The sequence below is a fragment of the Symsagittifera roscoffensis genome, chromosome 2 (assembly GCF_963678635.1).
Source record: "Symsagittifera roscoffensis chromosome 2, txSymRosc1.1, whole genome shotgun sequence".
Taxonomy (NCBI): Eukaryota; Metazoa; Xenacoelomorpha; order Acoela; family Convolutidae; genus Symsagittifera; species Symsagittifera roscoffensis.
In genome coordinates this window covers 30,642,725-30,662,043 of record NC_087063.1, presented here as the reverse complement: position 1 = coordinate 30,662,043, position 19,319 = coordinate 30,642,725, and the positions used below count along the sequence as shown (strand labels likewise).

At 36.8% G+C, this 19,319-nt stretch overlaps 2 protein-coding genes across 5 annotated transcripts in view; both read right to left on the bottom strand.

The window, feature by feature from the left end:
* The window catches only part of LOC134839523 (integrator complex subunit 9-like), a 228,060-nt gene extending 210,233 nt beyond the window's left edge, over window positions 1-17,827 (bottom strand). For 2 of the 4 annotated variants that reach the window (XM_063855104.1, XM_063855100.1), the window contains exon 1: window positions 17,808-17,827. The gene's annotated coding sequence lies outside the window, so the exon portion shown is untranslated. The remainder of the gene's footprint in view (window positions 1-17,807) is intronic. The other 2 variants (XM_063855102.1, XM_063855103.1) reach the window with 1 other exon arrangement.
* Window positions 179-13,772, bottom strand: LOC134839795 (E3 ubiquitin-protein ligase KCMF1-like). Its single transcript, XM_063855417.1, has 5 exons — window positions 13,757-13,772; window positions 6,244-6,383; window positions 5,508-5,922; window positions 4,980-5,346; window positions 179-452 (listed from the first exon to the last, which is right to left on the bottom strand). The coding sequence occupies exons 1-5, from the start codon at window positions 13,770-13,772 to the stop codon at window positions 179-181; spliced, it is 1,212 nt and encodes a 403-aa protein (XP_063711487.1).
* Window positions 17,828-19,319: the final 1,492 nt, after the last annotated feature.

The window sequence follows — 19,319 nt, the reverse complement described above, 5'->3', positions numbered from 1 at the left end:
GAAAACAAGCAATTAGATATGTAATTACAATTTATCATTCATAACTTAACAGCTTATTAATTGATAGTAAAAGAGGCGAGTTTCTATTTTTATAACACTAGACCTAGTTATGACAATAGCTGAACAAGTATGGTACAAATCAGAACATGGCTGATTTGATCATTGCGGTCATCTTTCATCAGCAATCATCCTTTTGTTCTGGATTCTCGTCGTTGTTCTGTCTTTCGTGATCTCCGTCTGATTTTGCGACAGCTGATAGCCAATGATCACAATCATCCAAATCCAAAGGCTCTTCTGATCCTATTTGCAGCAGAGAAAAGGTCAAGTCTTGCACGAAGTCATGTTTTTCAATGTCACTACTTTCTGATTCCGTCTGTATTTTCAAATCACTGTCTCCACTTTCCGTTCGTTCTGTTTCATCATTTGTAAATGAATGCTTTTCGCTATTGAAGCTGGAAAATAGAAATAAATTTAAAACCAGAGGCGAAGCAGAGCTTGGCATCGCTTGCGATACAACAAAACATATGACAAATTAGAAGACATAATTGAGACGAAACCCACTAAGTCGCAAAAAAAGTTTTGAAATATCGAGAAAATTTTCATATCATTGCCTCAATTAGTCTTGAATAGAAAAATTGAACGTTTATTTGCATCCAACCGACACTTGGGAAACGGCAACAAAGCAGACAGTTTTTGGGCAGACAAAACAATTGAGCAGCCAAAAACCCGTTATTTTCATTAAAAAAACTTTAAATGATAAATTTTCAGTAAGAGCCAATAAAATGATGAAAGCCCAGGAAACAAACAGAAGCACGAAAAAACTGATATTATACCGAGCCAGGGTTGGTTAGAAAAACTGCATACAAAATTATTACCGAAAAGAACGGGTATTTGATATACAAACATATCAAAATATGTCGAGTGCAGATTTGAAAAAATGATTCAGTGATTCTGTCGGACCGGTTGTTCACAAGAAAAATTATGATCGGATGATAGGATAGCGGCACTAATGGATCTTTATGAAGGGGATTCAGAAATTTAGAAGACAGCCTAACCTTCAATAAAAGAAAAGTCAGGCAACGGAAACTACGCCGGTAAAAATAAACAGACGGGCGATAAGCCAAAAAGCAGAAAACTTCTAGTTTGCAAAAAACAGGTCCCGGTCGGATTCGAACAAGCCTTCGTCGTCTTAAGCAGGAGTCTTACTCCTACGCCAGATGCGCCGGAGGGTTGATTGCAATTAAATAACGCTTGCTTATCGCAAGCGTAATTATTAAGAAGCAAGCTGAAAAACGGAACATTCTTAGGAGCGTGAAAGAACTTGTTTACGGGGTGCCCGGTTGCAGCACACTTGCTAGTCGCGAGGGTAAGAAAAAAACTCTCAGATTAAACACAGAGATAAAGCTAAGCTTCGCACAACTGGCGATGCAAAATTGAACAGCGAGGGGAAGCTGCGCTTCGCGGACACTAGCTAGAACACGTTAAAAAAGCAGCTCTATAAAGAACAAAAAGAAATAAGCTTCGAATTAGTAAAAATTCGGCCATGATACGGATTCGAATTGCAACCTAGAGATAATGAGTCTCACACACTAACCACTCAGCCAGGGAGGCTCAGTAAAACACAAACACTACCCAAAAATGAAGGGAAGAACATATTCTATCAACTTTCCAATGCTACAGATAGTGATTTCAGCAAAAGTGCCACCAAATAAGTGAACAATTTTAATGAACACTTTTATTTGCAAATTAGGTTAGAAAAAAGGTTCCTACCAGAGCAGTATGCTCACAAGTGTAATGACTATGATTGAATGCAAATAAAAAGTCATCAAAAATTTCAGAAAAACCTTCAAAAAATTGTTCAAAAAACCTTTAAAAAAGCCTTATCAGCTTAAAATTTTTGCAAACTGAAAAAATCTAACATTTTCAGATTGAAATTTCCCGTCCGAACTCCAATGCTTTGTCGTCTCAAAACTTGTATGTCAAGGCTTTGTCCTTGAATTTGAACTTACAAGTGGAAACCATTTAATTGAAAAAAAAACGCGAAAAACCAATATTTATGGCCAATATGATATTTTAGATGACAACGTATGTATACATTTTTAAATATAAACTAGCATGTAACGCACCTCCGGTACTCATATTAAACCGCACTACCAAGATTTCAGCAGTCTTATTCGATGGCAATATTCGCAATCTTTGAAAGTACTCTGACAGCACACAACTACTGGGTTGGGAATTTCACTTTAGTGAATTATTTGGTAATTTGAGTTTTCTGAAAATTTCCAAAAAAAAAATCACAACTATCGTCTTATCTCTATAGCTAAAAAGATTTGGTCATTCTTAATTGGATGCCGAATTTGCAACCCCTGAGATTACTCTGACTACCCCCAACTACAGGTTAGGAATTTCACTTTGAAAAAAAAAAAATTTCATGAAAAATATGAAAAAATCGCAAAAATCGTCGTACCTGGAAAACTGCTAGGTTTTGAGCAATCATATTTGGATCAAAATTCGCAAATCCTGAGAGTACCCTCACAGATTCCAATAACAGGATTGAAATCTTCAACGTTTTGGAATTTTTTAACATCGAAGTTTTTTTTTAATTTCGGAGAAAATAAAAAAACGTCGTATCTCGAAAACTACAAAAATTTGAGCAGTCATATTTAGAGGCAAAATTCGGACCTTCTGAGAGTACATTGACAGAGCCTCACTACAAAGATGGTAATTTCAAGTTGAGTGAAATATTTTATATCTACGTTCTCTGAAAATTTTTGAGAAAATCCTAAAAAACGTAATATCTCGAAAACTACAAGAATTTGAGCAACCATATTCAGTGGCAAAAATTGCAACCCCTGAGATTACCCTCACTGATTCCAATAACAGTACTGAGATCTTCAACATTTTGGAATTGTTTAACATCCAAGTTTTTTAATTTCGGAGAAAATCCTAAAGAACATCGTATCTCGAAAACTACAAGGATTTGCGCAATCATATTTGGAGGCGGAGTTTGCAACTCCTGAGAGTACTTTGACAGAACCTCACAACACAGATGCGAATATCAAATTAGGTTAAATTTATTATATTTAATTTTTCTGAAAAATTTTGAAAAAAAAATTCTTTAAAAACGTCATATCTCGAAAACTACAAGGATTTGAGCAGCCATAATCAGAGGCAAGATTTGCAACCCCTGGGAGTACCCTCACAAAATCCAACAACAGGAATGAGATCTTCAACTTTATGGAATTTTTTAAAATCTAAGTTTTTGAAAAAATCTTAAAAACGTCATATCTCGAAAACTACAAGGATTTGAGAAGTGAAATTTGGAGGCAAGATTCGCAACTCCTGAGAATAACCTGACAGCACCTTACTACAGAGTGAGAATTTCAAAAATTGAGAAATTTTTTTAAATTAATTTTTCTAGAAACTTTTGAAAAACCTCGAAAATTGCCTATCTCGTAAGCTAAGAGGACATCACACTATTAGGTTGTTAATTTCAAAGTTGATGAAATGAACACTGAATTTAAACTGGAAAGTCGAAAAATTTTGGCCATCGCAATATACGATATAGCTTAAACGTGAAACAATTCTTTTGTTAAACATGCAAAAATAATACGTTGAAAAAGCCTACACATGGCGAGATAGTGAAGCCCGCATGTAAATAAATAATAGATAGCTGAAAGTTAAAAAATTAGGAGACGGGTAAACAGACATAATCAAATTAATTTAAAAAGCAGGTAAACAGACAGACAGACTTAATTTTGCCTCGCAAAAAATTACTGAAAATTAATGACCTTGCGGAAACTAATTGATAAATTTTCTTAAGCATTGCAATATACGATATAGCTTAAATATGAAAAAACTCTTTCGCAAAATAATTATGCTTAAACATGGGAGATAGCTGTCACTCGCATTGAAATATAGTATAGATAGATATATACATATAATATTTCCAGAAACACAAGTGAAAGCAACTGAAACAACAACAGGGCAAAATTCCAATCACTTGCATTACAACGCAAACATAGCATTTCAAGCTAGCGAACAAAGACGCAATTAGTATTTTTGGAACAAATGAAAAACTCAATTTCAAAAAAACATTCGGTTATACAAACACCAGTATTAAAAATGCTTTAGCTAATTATCGAGCAGCCACTACGCCGACAATAAATAGGTAAACAACCTTTGATCAGTTAAATAAGCCAAAACCACATAAGCCGAAACCATTTAAGCCAAATGGAACTTGGAAGTGAAAAAAAAACAAGAAACAGGAAAATATGCAAAACCAGGGCTAAGAAATTTTAAATTACAGGAGAAAGTCATTAATACTTGCAATTACAGGGAAAAGCGTTTGCAGTACAAGAAAAACAAGAAAAATACGTGAAGCATCGACTAAGCCGATGAAACGTAAGCAGACAAGTTATGGCCGACAGTCCCTTTTTCCAACAAAAAATTCACATTCATGTAAACTAAAACAAAGGTCCGAACAGATCATAGGATGTCAAGACATGCAACTGCATTACCTCCAGCACAAGAGGAAAGGAGACTGAAAGCTCTAAAGGTTCACTAATACAGAAAGTTCAAATTCTTGTTCACGGGAAAAAAATCTAGTTCCCGATTACAAGTAGTAAGTGTAATTAAGCTGAAAGTTTTATTTGTTCAGAAACGAAAACCTCTAGGGAAGGAGCATTGGAATTGATAACGCAAATTAACCATTCATTCTCACAGACTTTTCGAATTAGGTATCATATAAAATTTAATCAGCAGTCTTTTACTGCTACCTAAATACTTTACTATTTCACGGATGGCATTTAACACTGCATACTCCCGATTTGAGTAACAAAAAGTTTGGCTAGAATTGCATCAGCTACATTCACGACAATTAGGTATTTATCTGTTATAACCAATCTAATTGTTCACTAGTTATTTCACTAGTTATTTCCCAATGACTTCTGTTACCAGAAGAAAAACCGCGTTCTTACTTTCTCAATAAGAATCTGGAGTCTGAGAGAACATCTACATTGAACAGTGGTGTTGCGCTTGCAGGGACATTAATTAACGAAGGCGCAACGCTCGTCCCTGCTGATTGCGTCACATCTGTAGCACCGCCATGCGCATTATTTGCACTCGACTGACTAGAATAAGAGCCAGCACCATAGGATCGTCTCGGTATCCGAGACAGATGGTCTCTCGAGTGTGCTCCTACCACGCTCTGTCTTTCCATCTGAAGCTGCCATTGCAACTGTTGCAAGTGACTGGCTGTCGAGTTTAGTACTGCTTGGTGCTCTGCGTTGCTGCGGGACACAGCTCCGCCGGCACGCCGTACACCCGACAGTTGAGATAGCAACTCTAAATAGGAACAACCTTTTGCCATCAGTAGGTTCACTGCATGAACTTAGAAGCACTAAAAAAATAAAGACTAAATTATAAGAAGATCAAAAACAGGTATCCGAACACCTTCAAAACCATTATTTTGAACAAAATTCTTTTCCAAGGCAGAAATTTCTCACCTGCAATTGGATCCACGACTGAGTCTCTATCTCGCGCAGCCCCATTGGCAGTAGTAGTCTGTGGAGCCTGCACAATATTCGCGCTTGTCCCAGTGTTCGTTTGGCCCCCTACAGTTGTCGCAGCTGATGTGGACGACGTCAAGTTTAAAACCCCGCCGTTGCGTCTCCGAAGAATCGCGCGTCCAGAATGGAACACACCTGTAGATCCTGAGGCACCGGATGTCGTTGTCCCCCGTCGTCTTGAGGAAAACTGCGAAATTCCGCCGATGTTTGCTGCTCGCTCTTCTTCGCTTGTTGCCGAAGTAGTGTTCGAGCTTGCTCGTGGAGCATTGTGTGTACGGGCTAAGTGCCGCGCGTAATCTTCTGTCACAAAATTCGGATCACCATTTGGCGAAGTGGCACAGAGTGGGCACACCTATGGACATAAGTTTCAGATAAACTTACTGTTATCCGCTTCATCAGCGCGCAGATCAATTACATTCAGGGGCAAAACAACTTTTTTAATGTAATAATTAGGAATTTGAATTTTTCAGATGGACTAAGGGTGAATATCCATATATGATTAAACGTGCTTGACTTATCTGTATTTTTCTATGCCTTGTTTCGAAGCTTCTTTTCCTACTTTAAGCGATTGATGAAGAGGATGTAATATGACGAATTAATCGGTCTCCTAACATGGCAAAAGCACCCTACCGACCCCATTGGTCCTTCAGCAAAAACATAAGAATTTACTAACTACTTCATGCGAATGCGAAGAGTGAGCCTGCGAGACGTGAGTTATGAGAGTCGCTTCAGTGAAGCCCAGACTTCCGCAAATAGGACAAGTTATTGATTGTAATGTCTGTGATCCATTCGTCTCCCCCGTGTAGAACAAATCTAAATGAACAATTTTGATTTATGTTTTTCAACACCCATATAACCACTTTGCATACTTGAAAGTTGAACCAATCAGTTCAACGAATCAATCTAGTTCAATGAATCAATCCAGTTCAAAGTTGACTAGGGCTGAAATTATTTCAAACACAGAGGCGAAGCAGAGCTTCGCACAATTAGCGATTTATCATCAAAAATGGCAGGGTAATCCAAAAAAGAGACCCAACTTAAAATATTGAAAGATTAACAATGTCTATCAAAAAATCATAAGACAAAAATTGATTTTGATGAAAGCATGTGGAGAAAGTCAAGTTAGTTGCGTTTCGCTGCAGCAAAAATCGTTTCAAAATTGAAATGAATTTTTAGTTTAAACGACATTTGCGCTTAAAATGACGAATTTATCTTTCAAAAACGTATTCGATCCTGCTGTTAAAGCAATTTTAGTTGAGTTTAAAGAGTTTGTTTTAAAAAAAGACGATATTATCCATCAGTTACGGAATCGAGTTGCGGAGCGTTTGGATCAACAGTAGCAGTAATCTCAAAAGGATTGCGTAATTTTTGAAAATACCAACAGGCCTCTCTCACATCAGGTATGCGACTTTTTAAAATTTATCTTCAGTACAAAACTGATCAGAGAGATTATCAAAGCATGTTATCTACTGGGTAAAAGGGGCAATTTGAAAAACATCTGCCCTAATAGTTGAATTTATCTATTTTGGGGAAAAGAACGAAATTTTTGTGCGAAAATAATGGCTGGCGAGAGTGGCCAATGAGGTTAACTCAAAGCCTATCTTTATGAAGAAAAAACCGCTCCGGAACAGAGTGAGATTATCAACGAGGTAAATGAAATTTTATTTCAACAAATAATTGTCAAATAAAGTTTTTTTCTGAAAAATGAAAACACTAGTCGTATTAAAAGTGTTCTAGTCAAGGCATTAAAGCTGTTCAGGATATTAAAAACACAACTGAGAAAAACAAGAACGAGTTTATCAGGAAAAAATGCTAACTGTTTCATAGGACCCTGTCGCAAATTCTAGTCTGAGAAAAACACCAAAAATTGATTGAGGAACGCCAGTTGAGTTCTGTACTTGAAAGATTGCGAGCTTCACCAGATGAAGAAGAAGCAAGGAAAAATCTGTTCAAGATTCATGAAAATGGTTCAGATTCAGACATTCCTGATGATACCGATGGAGATACTTTGGAAAGTTTAAATGGATGAACAGTTCATGGGCGTTTGCTACTGTAAGCTTAAAGTTCATCATATATCATTTTTTTTATTTTAGTTGAATGAGTTCATATACCAAAAAGACTATAGAAGAGAAAGTGGGAACTCTGGAGAGTAGTTTTGTTTTCCTTTTCAAATTACAGTTGCCTAGATGCCATCATGACCAGCTAGAAAACGTAATAACTTGCTCTTACAGAGACATGGTTAACTGTTTTGGATCCGTTGTTTGTACATTATTAGTGATTGTTATTCAAAAAATGTGAAAAAAGGTAAGTTATAAAGTCTACTTCAACTGAATGGGAGGCAATGAAAAACAGTCCATCTCTTAATGGCAAAACGAAAAACAATCTAACAAGAGTCTACAAAAAACCGACTAAAAATTTTGATAGTTTTTTTTTCGCAACTTGACGACTTATTGAAAAACATAGATCATTATCAAGGGAAAACTTTAACCTGCGGAGACCCTAAAATAATGAGCGCAGAAGCGAAAGAAAAACATTAATCGAATATGCGAAAAGAGTGTTTTTTATAAAGAAGCCAAATTGACAAAAACCATCTTCAAGGTGTAGCATAACTTTAAGGACAAACATAAAACAAGTGGCGAAGTCTACATGGAAAACTTTTCGCTAACATCCGAAAAAGTTTGATCAAAATTTTGTTCCCTAGAATTTTCACATAGGAGAAAGGGTAGAAAACTCGTGTTTTATCGCACATAAATGTACAAGAAGTTGCAAATTCAAAACCAAAAAGTAAAAACTGTTCTGATCGAGACGGCATTAATAACAATTCACTCCAGAAATTACTGTCTGTAATATGTTAGCTTTTTGCTGAAATTTTTCATGAATGTATAAATGAAGGCGTTTTTCAAGATGTATAAATGAAGGCGTTTTCTGAACTGGCGAATGTCAGTGCTTTACTTAAATGTGGTGATTTGCTGATCATAACAAATATAGACATATAAGTCTACTCAGCTCTATTTCAAAAAGTTTGCAAAATTTGTATAAAAAAGAATGTCGTTCATTATAAAAATGGAGCAATTTGGGCTCCAACCCAAAATATCATGTCTTCATGCTTTGATTTGTTTCATGAGAAACTCTTTCGACAAAAAGTATTTTGGAAACGCCTTTTTTATTGATCTTAAGAAAGCATTTGGTACAACTGATCAGACAATTTTTTTTAAAAAGAAAAAAGTTACATTTGCTGAAAACTTATTATATAAATAAACAGAGAACACATACAGCTGCAGATCAAAAACAAATAGGCTCAAGCTTCTCTATAATTTTTTGCTTGCAAATAATTAGGTAAGTACTGACATAAGAAAAAAAAACAGTTGACAATAAAGATAAAATTGTTTCTATTTTTGACAAAGGATACTCACAATTTGCAGTTTTAAAATTTTCTCATTCTATTTACTTCATCCGCTCTTCTATATCTTTTATCAGGGTTACCACTAGATGAGCTGAAATTCTTTTTGATAATTTAGTCAACAAATGTTAATAAGCAAGGTGAAGCGTTGAACGTAAGAGCTTTCTAAATTATGTAGTAAAACAGCGATAATTAATACAACCGTGGTGACGACAAGCTGAGCTCATCTATCAGGGGTTTCTATTTCATTTAAAACGCATATCTGGAAAACCAAAATGATTTGAGCTCAGACAATAAGAAGGCGAAACTGCTACCCTATATTGTAACCTGACAGCACCTCACCTTAGGGTTGATAAATTCAATTTCTATAAGTTGTTTTTAAACCTAAGTTATATTTGAAAAAGTCATGAGAAACGCCTTCTCTTGGAAACAAAAAAAATTGCGCAGTATAAGTTGAGGCTAGATTTGCACCCTGAAAATACCCCCTGAATGAACCCTGACAAAACCCCACTATTGGGGTTGAGAATTTCAAGATCGGTTAGTTTTTTTTTCAGTTCAAAATTTTTTGAAATCAAATTGAAAAAACCATAAAAAACGCCATATCTCGATGATCAAAAGGATTTGAGCAATCAAACTTGGACACCAGATTTGCAACCCCTGAGTGCTGAGTTAACTCTGAAAGCAACCCACTATAGCTTTGAGAATTTCAAGATCGGTTTGTTTTTGAATATCTAAGTGTTTCGAAAAAAAAAAGAAAAAATCAGAAAAAACGCATCTTCTTGAAAACCAAGAAGTTTTGAACAGTCAAACTTGGACGTCAGACTTGGAACTTCTGAGTGTACCCTGACAACTCCCCACTATAGGGTTGAGAACTTCAAATTCGGTTTGTTCTTATACCAAAAAGTTTTGAGAAAAAAAAACTGAAAAATTCATTAAAAAAGCGCCATATCTCGAAAACCAAAAGGATTTGAACAGTCACACTTTGACGACAGATTTGCAACCCCTGGGTGTACCGTCAAAACATCCCACTTTAGGGTTGAGAATTTCAAGCTCAGTTAGTTTTCTTTCAATCTAAAATGTTTAAAAAAAACATGAAAAAAGCATCAGAAACGCCATATATCGAAACCAAAAAGATTTGAGCACTCATACTTGGACACCCAATTTTCCATTCCTGAGTGCTGAGCTTACTCTGAGAGCAACTCCCTAAAACTTTGAGAAATTCAAGTTCGGTTAGTTTTAAATGACAAAAAATTTTGAAGAAAAAAAAAAGCATAAAAAACCAGATCTCGAAAACCAAAAAGATTTGATAAGTCAAACTTGGACGTCAGATTTGCAACATCTGAAGGTACCCTGACAAAACACGACGATAGGAATGAGAATTTCATGTTCGGTTAGTGTTTTTATATCTAAGTGATAAAAAAGAAACAAGAAAAAATCATCAGAAACGCCATATATCGAAAACCAAACGGAATTGAGCAGTCATACTTGGACGCCAGATGTGCATCAAAAAAATCATAAAAAACGCTATATCTCGATGATCAAAAAGAATTGAGCAATCACACTCGGACACCAGATTCGCAAATCCTGAGTCCTGAGGTTACTCTCACAGCAACCAGCTATAGCTTTGGGATTTTCAAGTTCGGTTAAACTTTTGGATCTAAGATTTTTGAGAAAAAATGCAAAAAAAACGCCATATTTCGAAAACCAAACGGATTTGAGCAGACCTACTTAGACGCCAGATTTGGAAATTCTCGGTGTACCCTGACGACACCCCGTTATAGGGTTGACAATTTCAAGTTCGGTTAGTTTTCTTTCTATCTAAAATGTTTGAAAAAAAACCATGAAAAAACCACCAGAAACGCCATATCTTGAAAACCAAGTGAATTTGAGCACTCATACTTAGACGCCAGTTTTGCATCTCCTGAGTGAACCCTGACAGCACCCTATTTTAGCGTTGTGACTTTCAAGTTTGGCTAGTTTTTTTATTTAAGTTTTTTGAAACATAAAAATGAAAACATCTTAAGAAACCCCATTTCTTAAAACTGAAAGGACTTAGGCAAACATATTTAGACGCCAGATTTGCAATCCTTGATCGTACCGACAGCCCCCCATTACAGGGTTGGGAAACTTAATTTCGGTTACTTACATCTGTTTTTTAAAAAAAGTAATGAAAGAATCATAAAAAACGCTATATCTCGAAAAACAAAAAGATTAGAGCAGTCGTACTTAGACGCCCGATTGCAACGCATGAGTGTACATAGAAAGCACCCTGACTAAAAAGTTGAGAATTTCAAAAACTTACTTTTTTAACTGAATTGTTTTGAAAAAAAATGAAAAAAATCATAAAAAACACCATATCTCGAAAAACAAAAAATTTTGAGCAGTTATACTTCGATACCGGTGTTGCAACCCTTGTATGTACCCCGGCAGCACTCCACTATAGGGTTGAGAATTTCAAGTTCGGCTTGTTTTTTTCCATCTAAGTTTTTCAAAAAGAAATGAGAAAATCATAAAATGCCATATCTCGAAAACCATAAGTAATTGAGCAGTGAGACTTGGACGTTAGGTTTGCAACCCCTGAGTGTACTCTGACAGCACCCCACTAAAGGGTTGAGAAATTCAAGTTCGGTTATTTTTTTTATATCTAAGTTTCTGAAAAAGAAATTAAAAACTCATAAAAAACGCCATATCTCGAAAACCATAAGTATTTGCAACACCTGAGTGTACCCTGATAGCGCCCCAAAATGAGGTTGAGAAATTCAAGTTCGATAAGTTTTTTCATCTAAACTTTTGAAAAAAAAAAAAGAAAAAATCATAAAAAAACGCCATATCTGAAAAACCATAAGTATTAGAGCAGTCAAACTTGGACACTAGATTTGCAACCACTGAGTGTACCCTGACAGCACCCTATTATAGGGGTGAGAAAATTAAACTTAGTTTAATAAACTCTGAATTTTTTGATAGTTATCATTGCGAATGTAGGAAAAACGTAGAGCGTTCACGCTCCAACAGAGTTTAAAACGTCAACTTTCAACCCATGCATTGTTTTGTACATTTAACAGACCAACATAGCGATTTTTCACACATGAGCCAAGTGAAATTTTTTGAGCATTACAATATACGATATAGCTGAAACGTGTAAAAATTCTTTCGTTAAACTTGAAAAAATAATGCGTTGAAAAAGCTTAAATATGTCAACATAGGGACTTCTTAAACATATCGACATGGAATCTCTTAAACATGTCTCACGTGAAACACCAATTAAATAATAGACCGATAGATAGATAGATTAGCGTTGAAACAAAACTTCGAAACGTTGACTAAACTCGATAGTATTACGAGAAGGTCGTTTAGCCGAAAAAACGATGTCAAAAAACTTTTATCAATCTATTTAAGAATTAAAATCTTCTATCGAGAAATATAATCAGGCAATGAAGACGCACAGAAAAATGTAGTCGGTAATTTTATGGATACCCTTTTTTTAAAAAAAAATGGGTAGGAATTGACAAGTGATAAAAATTTCCAACCAGAAATTCTAGGCAAACACGCCAAGACAGACATTTGATTTTCAAATTAGCAACTGAACAAAACTTAGGAAGCGGAAACAAGGCCGACAATCTTTGAGCAGACACCTGTTATGTCAGAAAAAACTAGTAACAACCCAGTAGTTAAATTTGAACTTTCATGAAATTGAGCATGTGAGTTGTATCGCAGCATCATGAGTGATTCAACTGATATTGTTAAGCTGATTGTTAGCCCGAAAAAAGTCTACATTCCGATTTGACAACGCTTGCTACATGCAAGCGTAAAAACTATCCCAGACTCAATCTCTAAAACTATCCCGGAACTCAAACTCCAGACCTTATGTTTCCGAAGCCGCGTGCTTTACCTCTAGATCAAGTGATAACGGGACTGTACTTGGTGAGAACGGGCCTGCACTGAGGTTTTATAATAAGGCAAGGTTTCATACACACATACATATTTACTTGGCATAAAACAAGCTCCTGCCGATACTCGAACCCCACAACTGTCGTCTGTAAGACATTGTCAACAGGAAAAAGTGTAGTTTCTGATAACGGGTTATTTGCTCTCGCATGTGAAATAAACTTCAAATAGAAAGAATCTTAAAATGCGAACTCTCAAAATATGTCGCATTAAAACAAGAACTAAGCCGACAAGAAAGAGACGAAGATCATTAGGCCAAAAACTGAAAGGCAAGGACCCGAACGCCTGATCTTACAAAGCTAAGTCACGCGCTTAGTTATTAGCCTGAGAATAATTCCGTTTTCACAAAAAAAGCAAGCTCAAGGTTTCACAGAATTGTAAGAAAAAATCTTCACAGCAAAAAATTCTAATTCTTTTTTAATAGACGCTCTCGAAAAGGTGAAAATTGAAAAAACTTGTTGCTGCAAAATTTGATTACTAAAATAACTCTACCGATGACCGTGTGAAAAAAACGCCCTGCGTCAGTTCATTCCCACTTTCGCACTTTCGAAATTGATCTATCTAAACAAAATTTTACCGTATGCCATTTGAGTTAGCATGCACTGCATTGCATGATCACTACTATGGTTGCTGCGGTTATTTTCCGACGATGACCGGGTAGCCGAAAGAAGACTCGATTCGTAACATGTTTCACACAGATCATAGTCATAGCAAACTAGGCATTTATACCTTTTGCCCCTGAAATTGGTTCTCATGCAAGAGTCGCAGCTAACCCCTAAAAAGAGCAGATGTCAAATACCATTTATTACTTCCAATGCCATTTTAAATAATTTCAACCGACCTTCATGTCTGGACATTTCACAATTACTGGAAACATGCACAAATACGTAGAGAAATCAACCATAGATCATTCCTCTGAAAATTCAAAACGTATAACGTCTTCTGTGAATGTGCCAGTCGGTCATATTTCAATTAAACATGTTGAATTTTCATACGTTTCTTTTTTTTTTAAAGGTAATCAGAAGGTCAAAAGTATCATAGTAACCGAGGTTACAGTCATGAGCAGGCATTTCGGGTTCGGGTTTTCGGGTATCGGGTCGGGTTTTCGGGTTTTGAGACAAATTTCGGGTTTCGGGTCGGGTTTCGGGTTCAACAAATTTTCGGGTTCGGGTTCGGGTATTCCATTATGTCGGATTTCTAAAACCCGACTTTTGTTTGCTGTTTTCGGTTTCGACAAAAACTTTCCCAATTTTTCTTTTGTTTGAGGTTTTTTACTTTTTTAATTTTTATTTCTATTTCATTTCTGAACGCGATTGCATTGTACGATGAAGGAAGAGTGGCGGATATTTGAAACCAAAAATCCAAAGTTGAAAGACAAGTTTCTGTGCGGTTTCATTGACAAGAAGAAAACAGAAGCGCGGAAGTGCGTTCGTTGCAAAAGTGTATTTTCATGTAAAAAGAGCAATACTTTTAGTTTATTGTTCACTGCTATTCAGCAGCTATTTTTATTGTTCACTGTAAGAGAAAGTTACACTCTAAAAACGCATCAAATTTATTGCGTCAACGTTCATACCATTTAATCTACCTGAAAATCGGGCATGTCGGGTATCGGGTCGGGTAATCGGGTTTTGAGATCTTTTTCGGGTTTCGGGCCGGGTTTCGGGCCGGGTTTCGGGTTTGAAATGAATGTCGGGTTCGGGTTCGGGTTTGAAGAAACCGTCGGGTTCGGGTTCGGGTTTTAGCTTATCGGGTAATCGGGTTTCGGGTTTGAAAAATGTCGGGTCCCGAAATGCCTGGTCATGAGTCCCTTCATCATGTATTCCAGTCAAAATCCTTGGAATTTTTTAGATATGGAAGTGATAATGATAAAAGAAGATGACAAGTGTTTAGGTCCTTTTCAATTAAAATCGATACGGGTTACGTTTCTTCAATAAGAACACGCAACTCGACACGAGATAATATAATATACAAGTGTTACAAGTAAAAAATTTCGTCGAAAGTTATTTTGTCATTTATTGTTCCGAGTACGCAAGCGGCGTTCGCAATCTGTATTGCCAGGGAGATTCTCTGTTTTAAAAAGCTGCCTGCTCTGGGTTCCTCAGTGCATATGCTTAGGTTCTTACAAAGCTTGCTCAAAAAAACTTCTGTGCTGGGGCCGGCCGCGCCCTGAATACTTGTCAATTTTTCGCTCTTCCGCTTCAGCGGCAGCCGTACCAGGGGTTATGTTAAACAGACGGAATGTGAGTAGATGATAGACTCTGCTTTATAAGGGCATTCAGGTTTGAATGCCTAGAGAATCTCCCTGCACTTTTGAGGCAAGAAAGACCATGCCAGCCATCCTCGGTAACGTCTTTTCCGCACAAACATTTATGCCGTTCGCATATTTTTGATCCTAATCGAAGTCCTATCGCAATTCTGAGTTGTTGGTTCGACAGTTTTAACCTTAAATTTTTGCACGGGATGACGTTCAACCATTGGGAGCCAAATCTATCTTGGAACGCGTTGAACCTTTTTACGTCCGTTGGTTCGAGTCGTAAAATCAAGTCTGCAATTTCGCTGTCAAAAATTGGCTCCGTCCAATTTTTTTGATTTCTCTTTCCGGAGCCATTTCAGTTTTTCCAAGGTCAAACCACCGTTTAAGCGCATCATCATAGGTTCCATCCACATGCTCCAAACCAAAGATTTCACTCAAGGCATCTTTCGCTCCTACTGCTGAGGCTAAGAAAGCGGGTAAAGTGAGTAGACGAGCGGAAGAAACGCCCAAGCCACCTTTGGCTGCCGGGAGAACTGCTTGTAAAAACTGGTTATCATCCATTTTCACGTTAGTGACCTTGCATAACGAATTTCTTAGTAATTTATCGTAACGTTCCAAAAAATCTTTTGCAAAAAACAAGGGCTCGTACGCAAAAAATATAGGAGTTTTGGCATGCTAAAGCAATTTTTCAGGAGTTAAAAACCATACTGGGCGTCTAGTTTTTCAATGACATTCGAGATTTTTTCAAGCTCCTTAATTTTTTTGTCGAGGAGTAGATGAGTAGATACTGTGTACTAGTAGTCGGTCCCAAAAAACAAAGTTCACACTTCTCAGTGTTTAAGCTCAGGCCGTAAATTTGTTCCGATTTCAGAATGTTTTTAAGGTCCCGGAGTACTACCTTATAGTCGTCGGCTAAATTCCCATCATCTAAAAACCAGATGTTAATTTCGACTCCAACTGTTTGACTAGTGTATGAATTGTTTCCACAAAAAGTGGTGGGGCTTCAGGATCACCTTGCTGAGTTCCGTCTTCTGACATTATGACAGAGCTTCCGTAAAAAAGGTAACTAGGTTTACCATACGCGCAATGGGTGTAATTATACAATTCGGGGCGATTTGAAAAAACATGATTCAGCATTGTTTCTCTGTTTAAAGAGTTAAAGGCATTCTTAAAATCTAGTTTTAAAAGAACAGTGCATTTTGGATTGTCGTCGCGTTCAATTAGGTTTCGAAACGAGTGCGCAGCTATTTCTGCTCCTCGTTTGGTGCCGCATCGTACCTGTACGTTTCCGAAAAAATTTTGTTACTCGGAGAGGGCCTTGCTTCCAGCGCATTTAGACGCGATACGTCTCAGCGTGTTGCCTATGGCAATCGGTCTCAACCCTCCGTCTATCTTTATGAGGGCGGTAAGCTTTGCGCCAAAAAGAAAGGTCTTAGTGGTTCGGGTATTTTGCCATCTCCAATGAGGTTTATCAGCTTAGTAAGCGATTTCAGAAAATTAAGTCCTGCACTGCCATTCGACTTACTAACAAGATCTTTAAAAATTTGAGGAACTATTTTATCAGGACCTGCTGCTGATCCGTTTGGAAAGGACATTATCGCTTTGTATAGGTCGAAATCGGTTACGAAAAAACTATCCAACTTTTCTGGATTTGGAGCTGCAAATTTGGCTCGCTGCGGGTGCTTAGACAACAACTTTTGATAGTTATCAGTTGAAAAAGGAGCTATTTTGTCATCCGAAGCAGCAAGCCTTATTCCTCCCTTTACATTTCCTTCATCGAGCTTACTACTTATTAACTTTATTCTCTGCTCGAGGTCACTCAGAGGCGGGCTTGAAACTTGGGGATGGGGTTTTGGAAGTGACCCGTCATTTGCTCGAATTTTTTTATTTATCAAAAAACTCATGTTTGCGTCCACTTCTTTTCGGTTGCTCCAAAAAAAAACAAGAACGAAGTTAAAAAAATTAGCCATTTTGTAAAATCTTCTACATTGTAGACGATGTCATTTATTTTGTCCGACAGACTTTCCGCCAAGGGAACACGCGAGTCTTTTGGTACTCTCTTGAGTACTCGGATATTTGAGATGGCTGTATTAACATAGTTGTCTAGCACTAAATCATTACCTATTGTTGCTTTATTAACAGGTTTTACATCAACGCATAAAGGACACTGAAACCATTGGGTTTTCTTAGAGTCGCTAAGAGAAATATTTACACAACTAATATGATACCAACTAGAACAACAATCACATCTAATACAATTTATCAGTCCTGAAGGTTTTAAGCAATCTTTGCTTGTACACTCTTTGTTGTTTTTCCTCATCTTGACGCAGCATAAAGGTAAAAAAAAAGGATTTTGACTCGACTTTAAGGGACTGAACTAACCCATGATAAGCGGTTAGTGGGAATTTTACAAATCAGCAAATAAAAAAGACAACTAAATTAATTTAAATTTTAAAATAAAAATCAAAAACAAGGAACAATCTCACCCGAGCTCAGTAGGTCCAGCGGTGCACCACCAGACTCCTCATGCCAGTTCCAGTTTCCCACCTCCCCACAGAAAGCCACTTGACAGACCGGTCTCTAAAATCCCTCAGAGGGCGCTCCACATACAGGCACAAACATCAAACATAACAAATCTATTTAATAAGTTTATCACAAGCTTCATACGTTAGCCTCAAAAGAAATTCAACTTTAAGGAAAAAATTTTGAGGTTAATCATTGGCCTGGATAATTTAGCTTTGCGACAAAATTTCAAGCAACAGTGAGAAGATTTGAATTAATTCAGTAATGAACAGGTGAATTTCCTTGTTTATTTTGCAATTCTGTTTTGGATGAGCAGGAGAAACCTCCATTCGGTCATATTTGGAAGTTTGACCTTGAGGAATACGAACTACGTAATTTTGGGGTGAAATGTAATTTTTCAAAAATTCGAATTGGACATGTCATGCTCAAGTTTCTCGCGACAACTAAAAATATCAGAAAAATAAGATCAGAACAACCAATTTACAATCGCGGGAAAGTAATTGAAAAAAACAGCGAGAAATTGCTATTCGCAATTTCCAGATATAAATCAAACGCGAGTAGAGCTGTTCTGTCCTGAAATAGGAGAAGAAGTGATTACAAAAGAAGAACATATTTATTCGAGGTGAACCAGAGTGAACCCTCAGTGGAAAGGTGGACAGCTGGGGTATCCCAATGGTCCAGTTCCAAAACTTAATTCTCGAGTCAAAACTTATTTCCCTTGCTGTAATTCATTAATAGCAAACTTCTCAAGCTATTATACTTAATGCTAGAGCTACTGATTAATTTAGTTGTCCCAATTCTCGAGTGTGCCGATATCTGAGTGCTCAATTTAGTTTTCTAGTGTGTTTTATGATTGTTATTCTAGTGTGTTTTAGTGTGTTTTATGATTGTTATGTTGAGGAAAGGAGAGTTTTAGGTTGATCCATCGGAAATGGATCAAAGTTTCACTGTCCAATAAAAAGTAACTGTACGGATTGTTCCGACCAGGGAGTTCAAGTACTTGATTTTTGTTGGAATTGAGAATTGACAGGGTCACAGGAATTGGGAATTGGAATTGGGGTCAATTCCAGTTTCGGGAATGGGAATTGGAATTGAATTTTTGGCTGGAATTGACATGGAATTGACATCAAAAACTGGCAAATAAAACTGATATCTTGAAAAACGACTCGGTCTAAATCTTAAAAAACGTAAAAATGCTTGAAAACAAACAAAAATTACATGATCAATCGTACTATTACAATATAAAAATCGATACAATCAATACACAGCAGAAGCATCAAATTACACCTCCAGATCGAAAAGATACCGGTTCTTACTTAGGAATACATTTCGACTGTGGTTCGCCGGAGATAAACGAAAATAGCCAGGAATTGGAATTGAATTTTAGTCTCTCCAGGAATTGGAATTGGAATGGAATTACAAGGAATTGGAATTGAACCCCCGCAATTGGAACCAACCGGAATTGAACTCCCTGGTTCCGACCCTGTTTTTAACGGCGTTCGCGTATTTTGGGTATTTTGAGACCTGATTATGGGGACGTTCTTATATTCTAGAGTGGGGGGGTATTTTGGTAGTGGCCTTTAAGTTGTAATGGGTTTTTAGTCTCATGTCGCAAATGAACCGAATT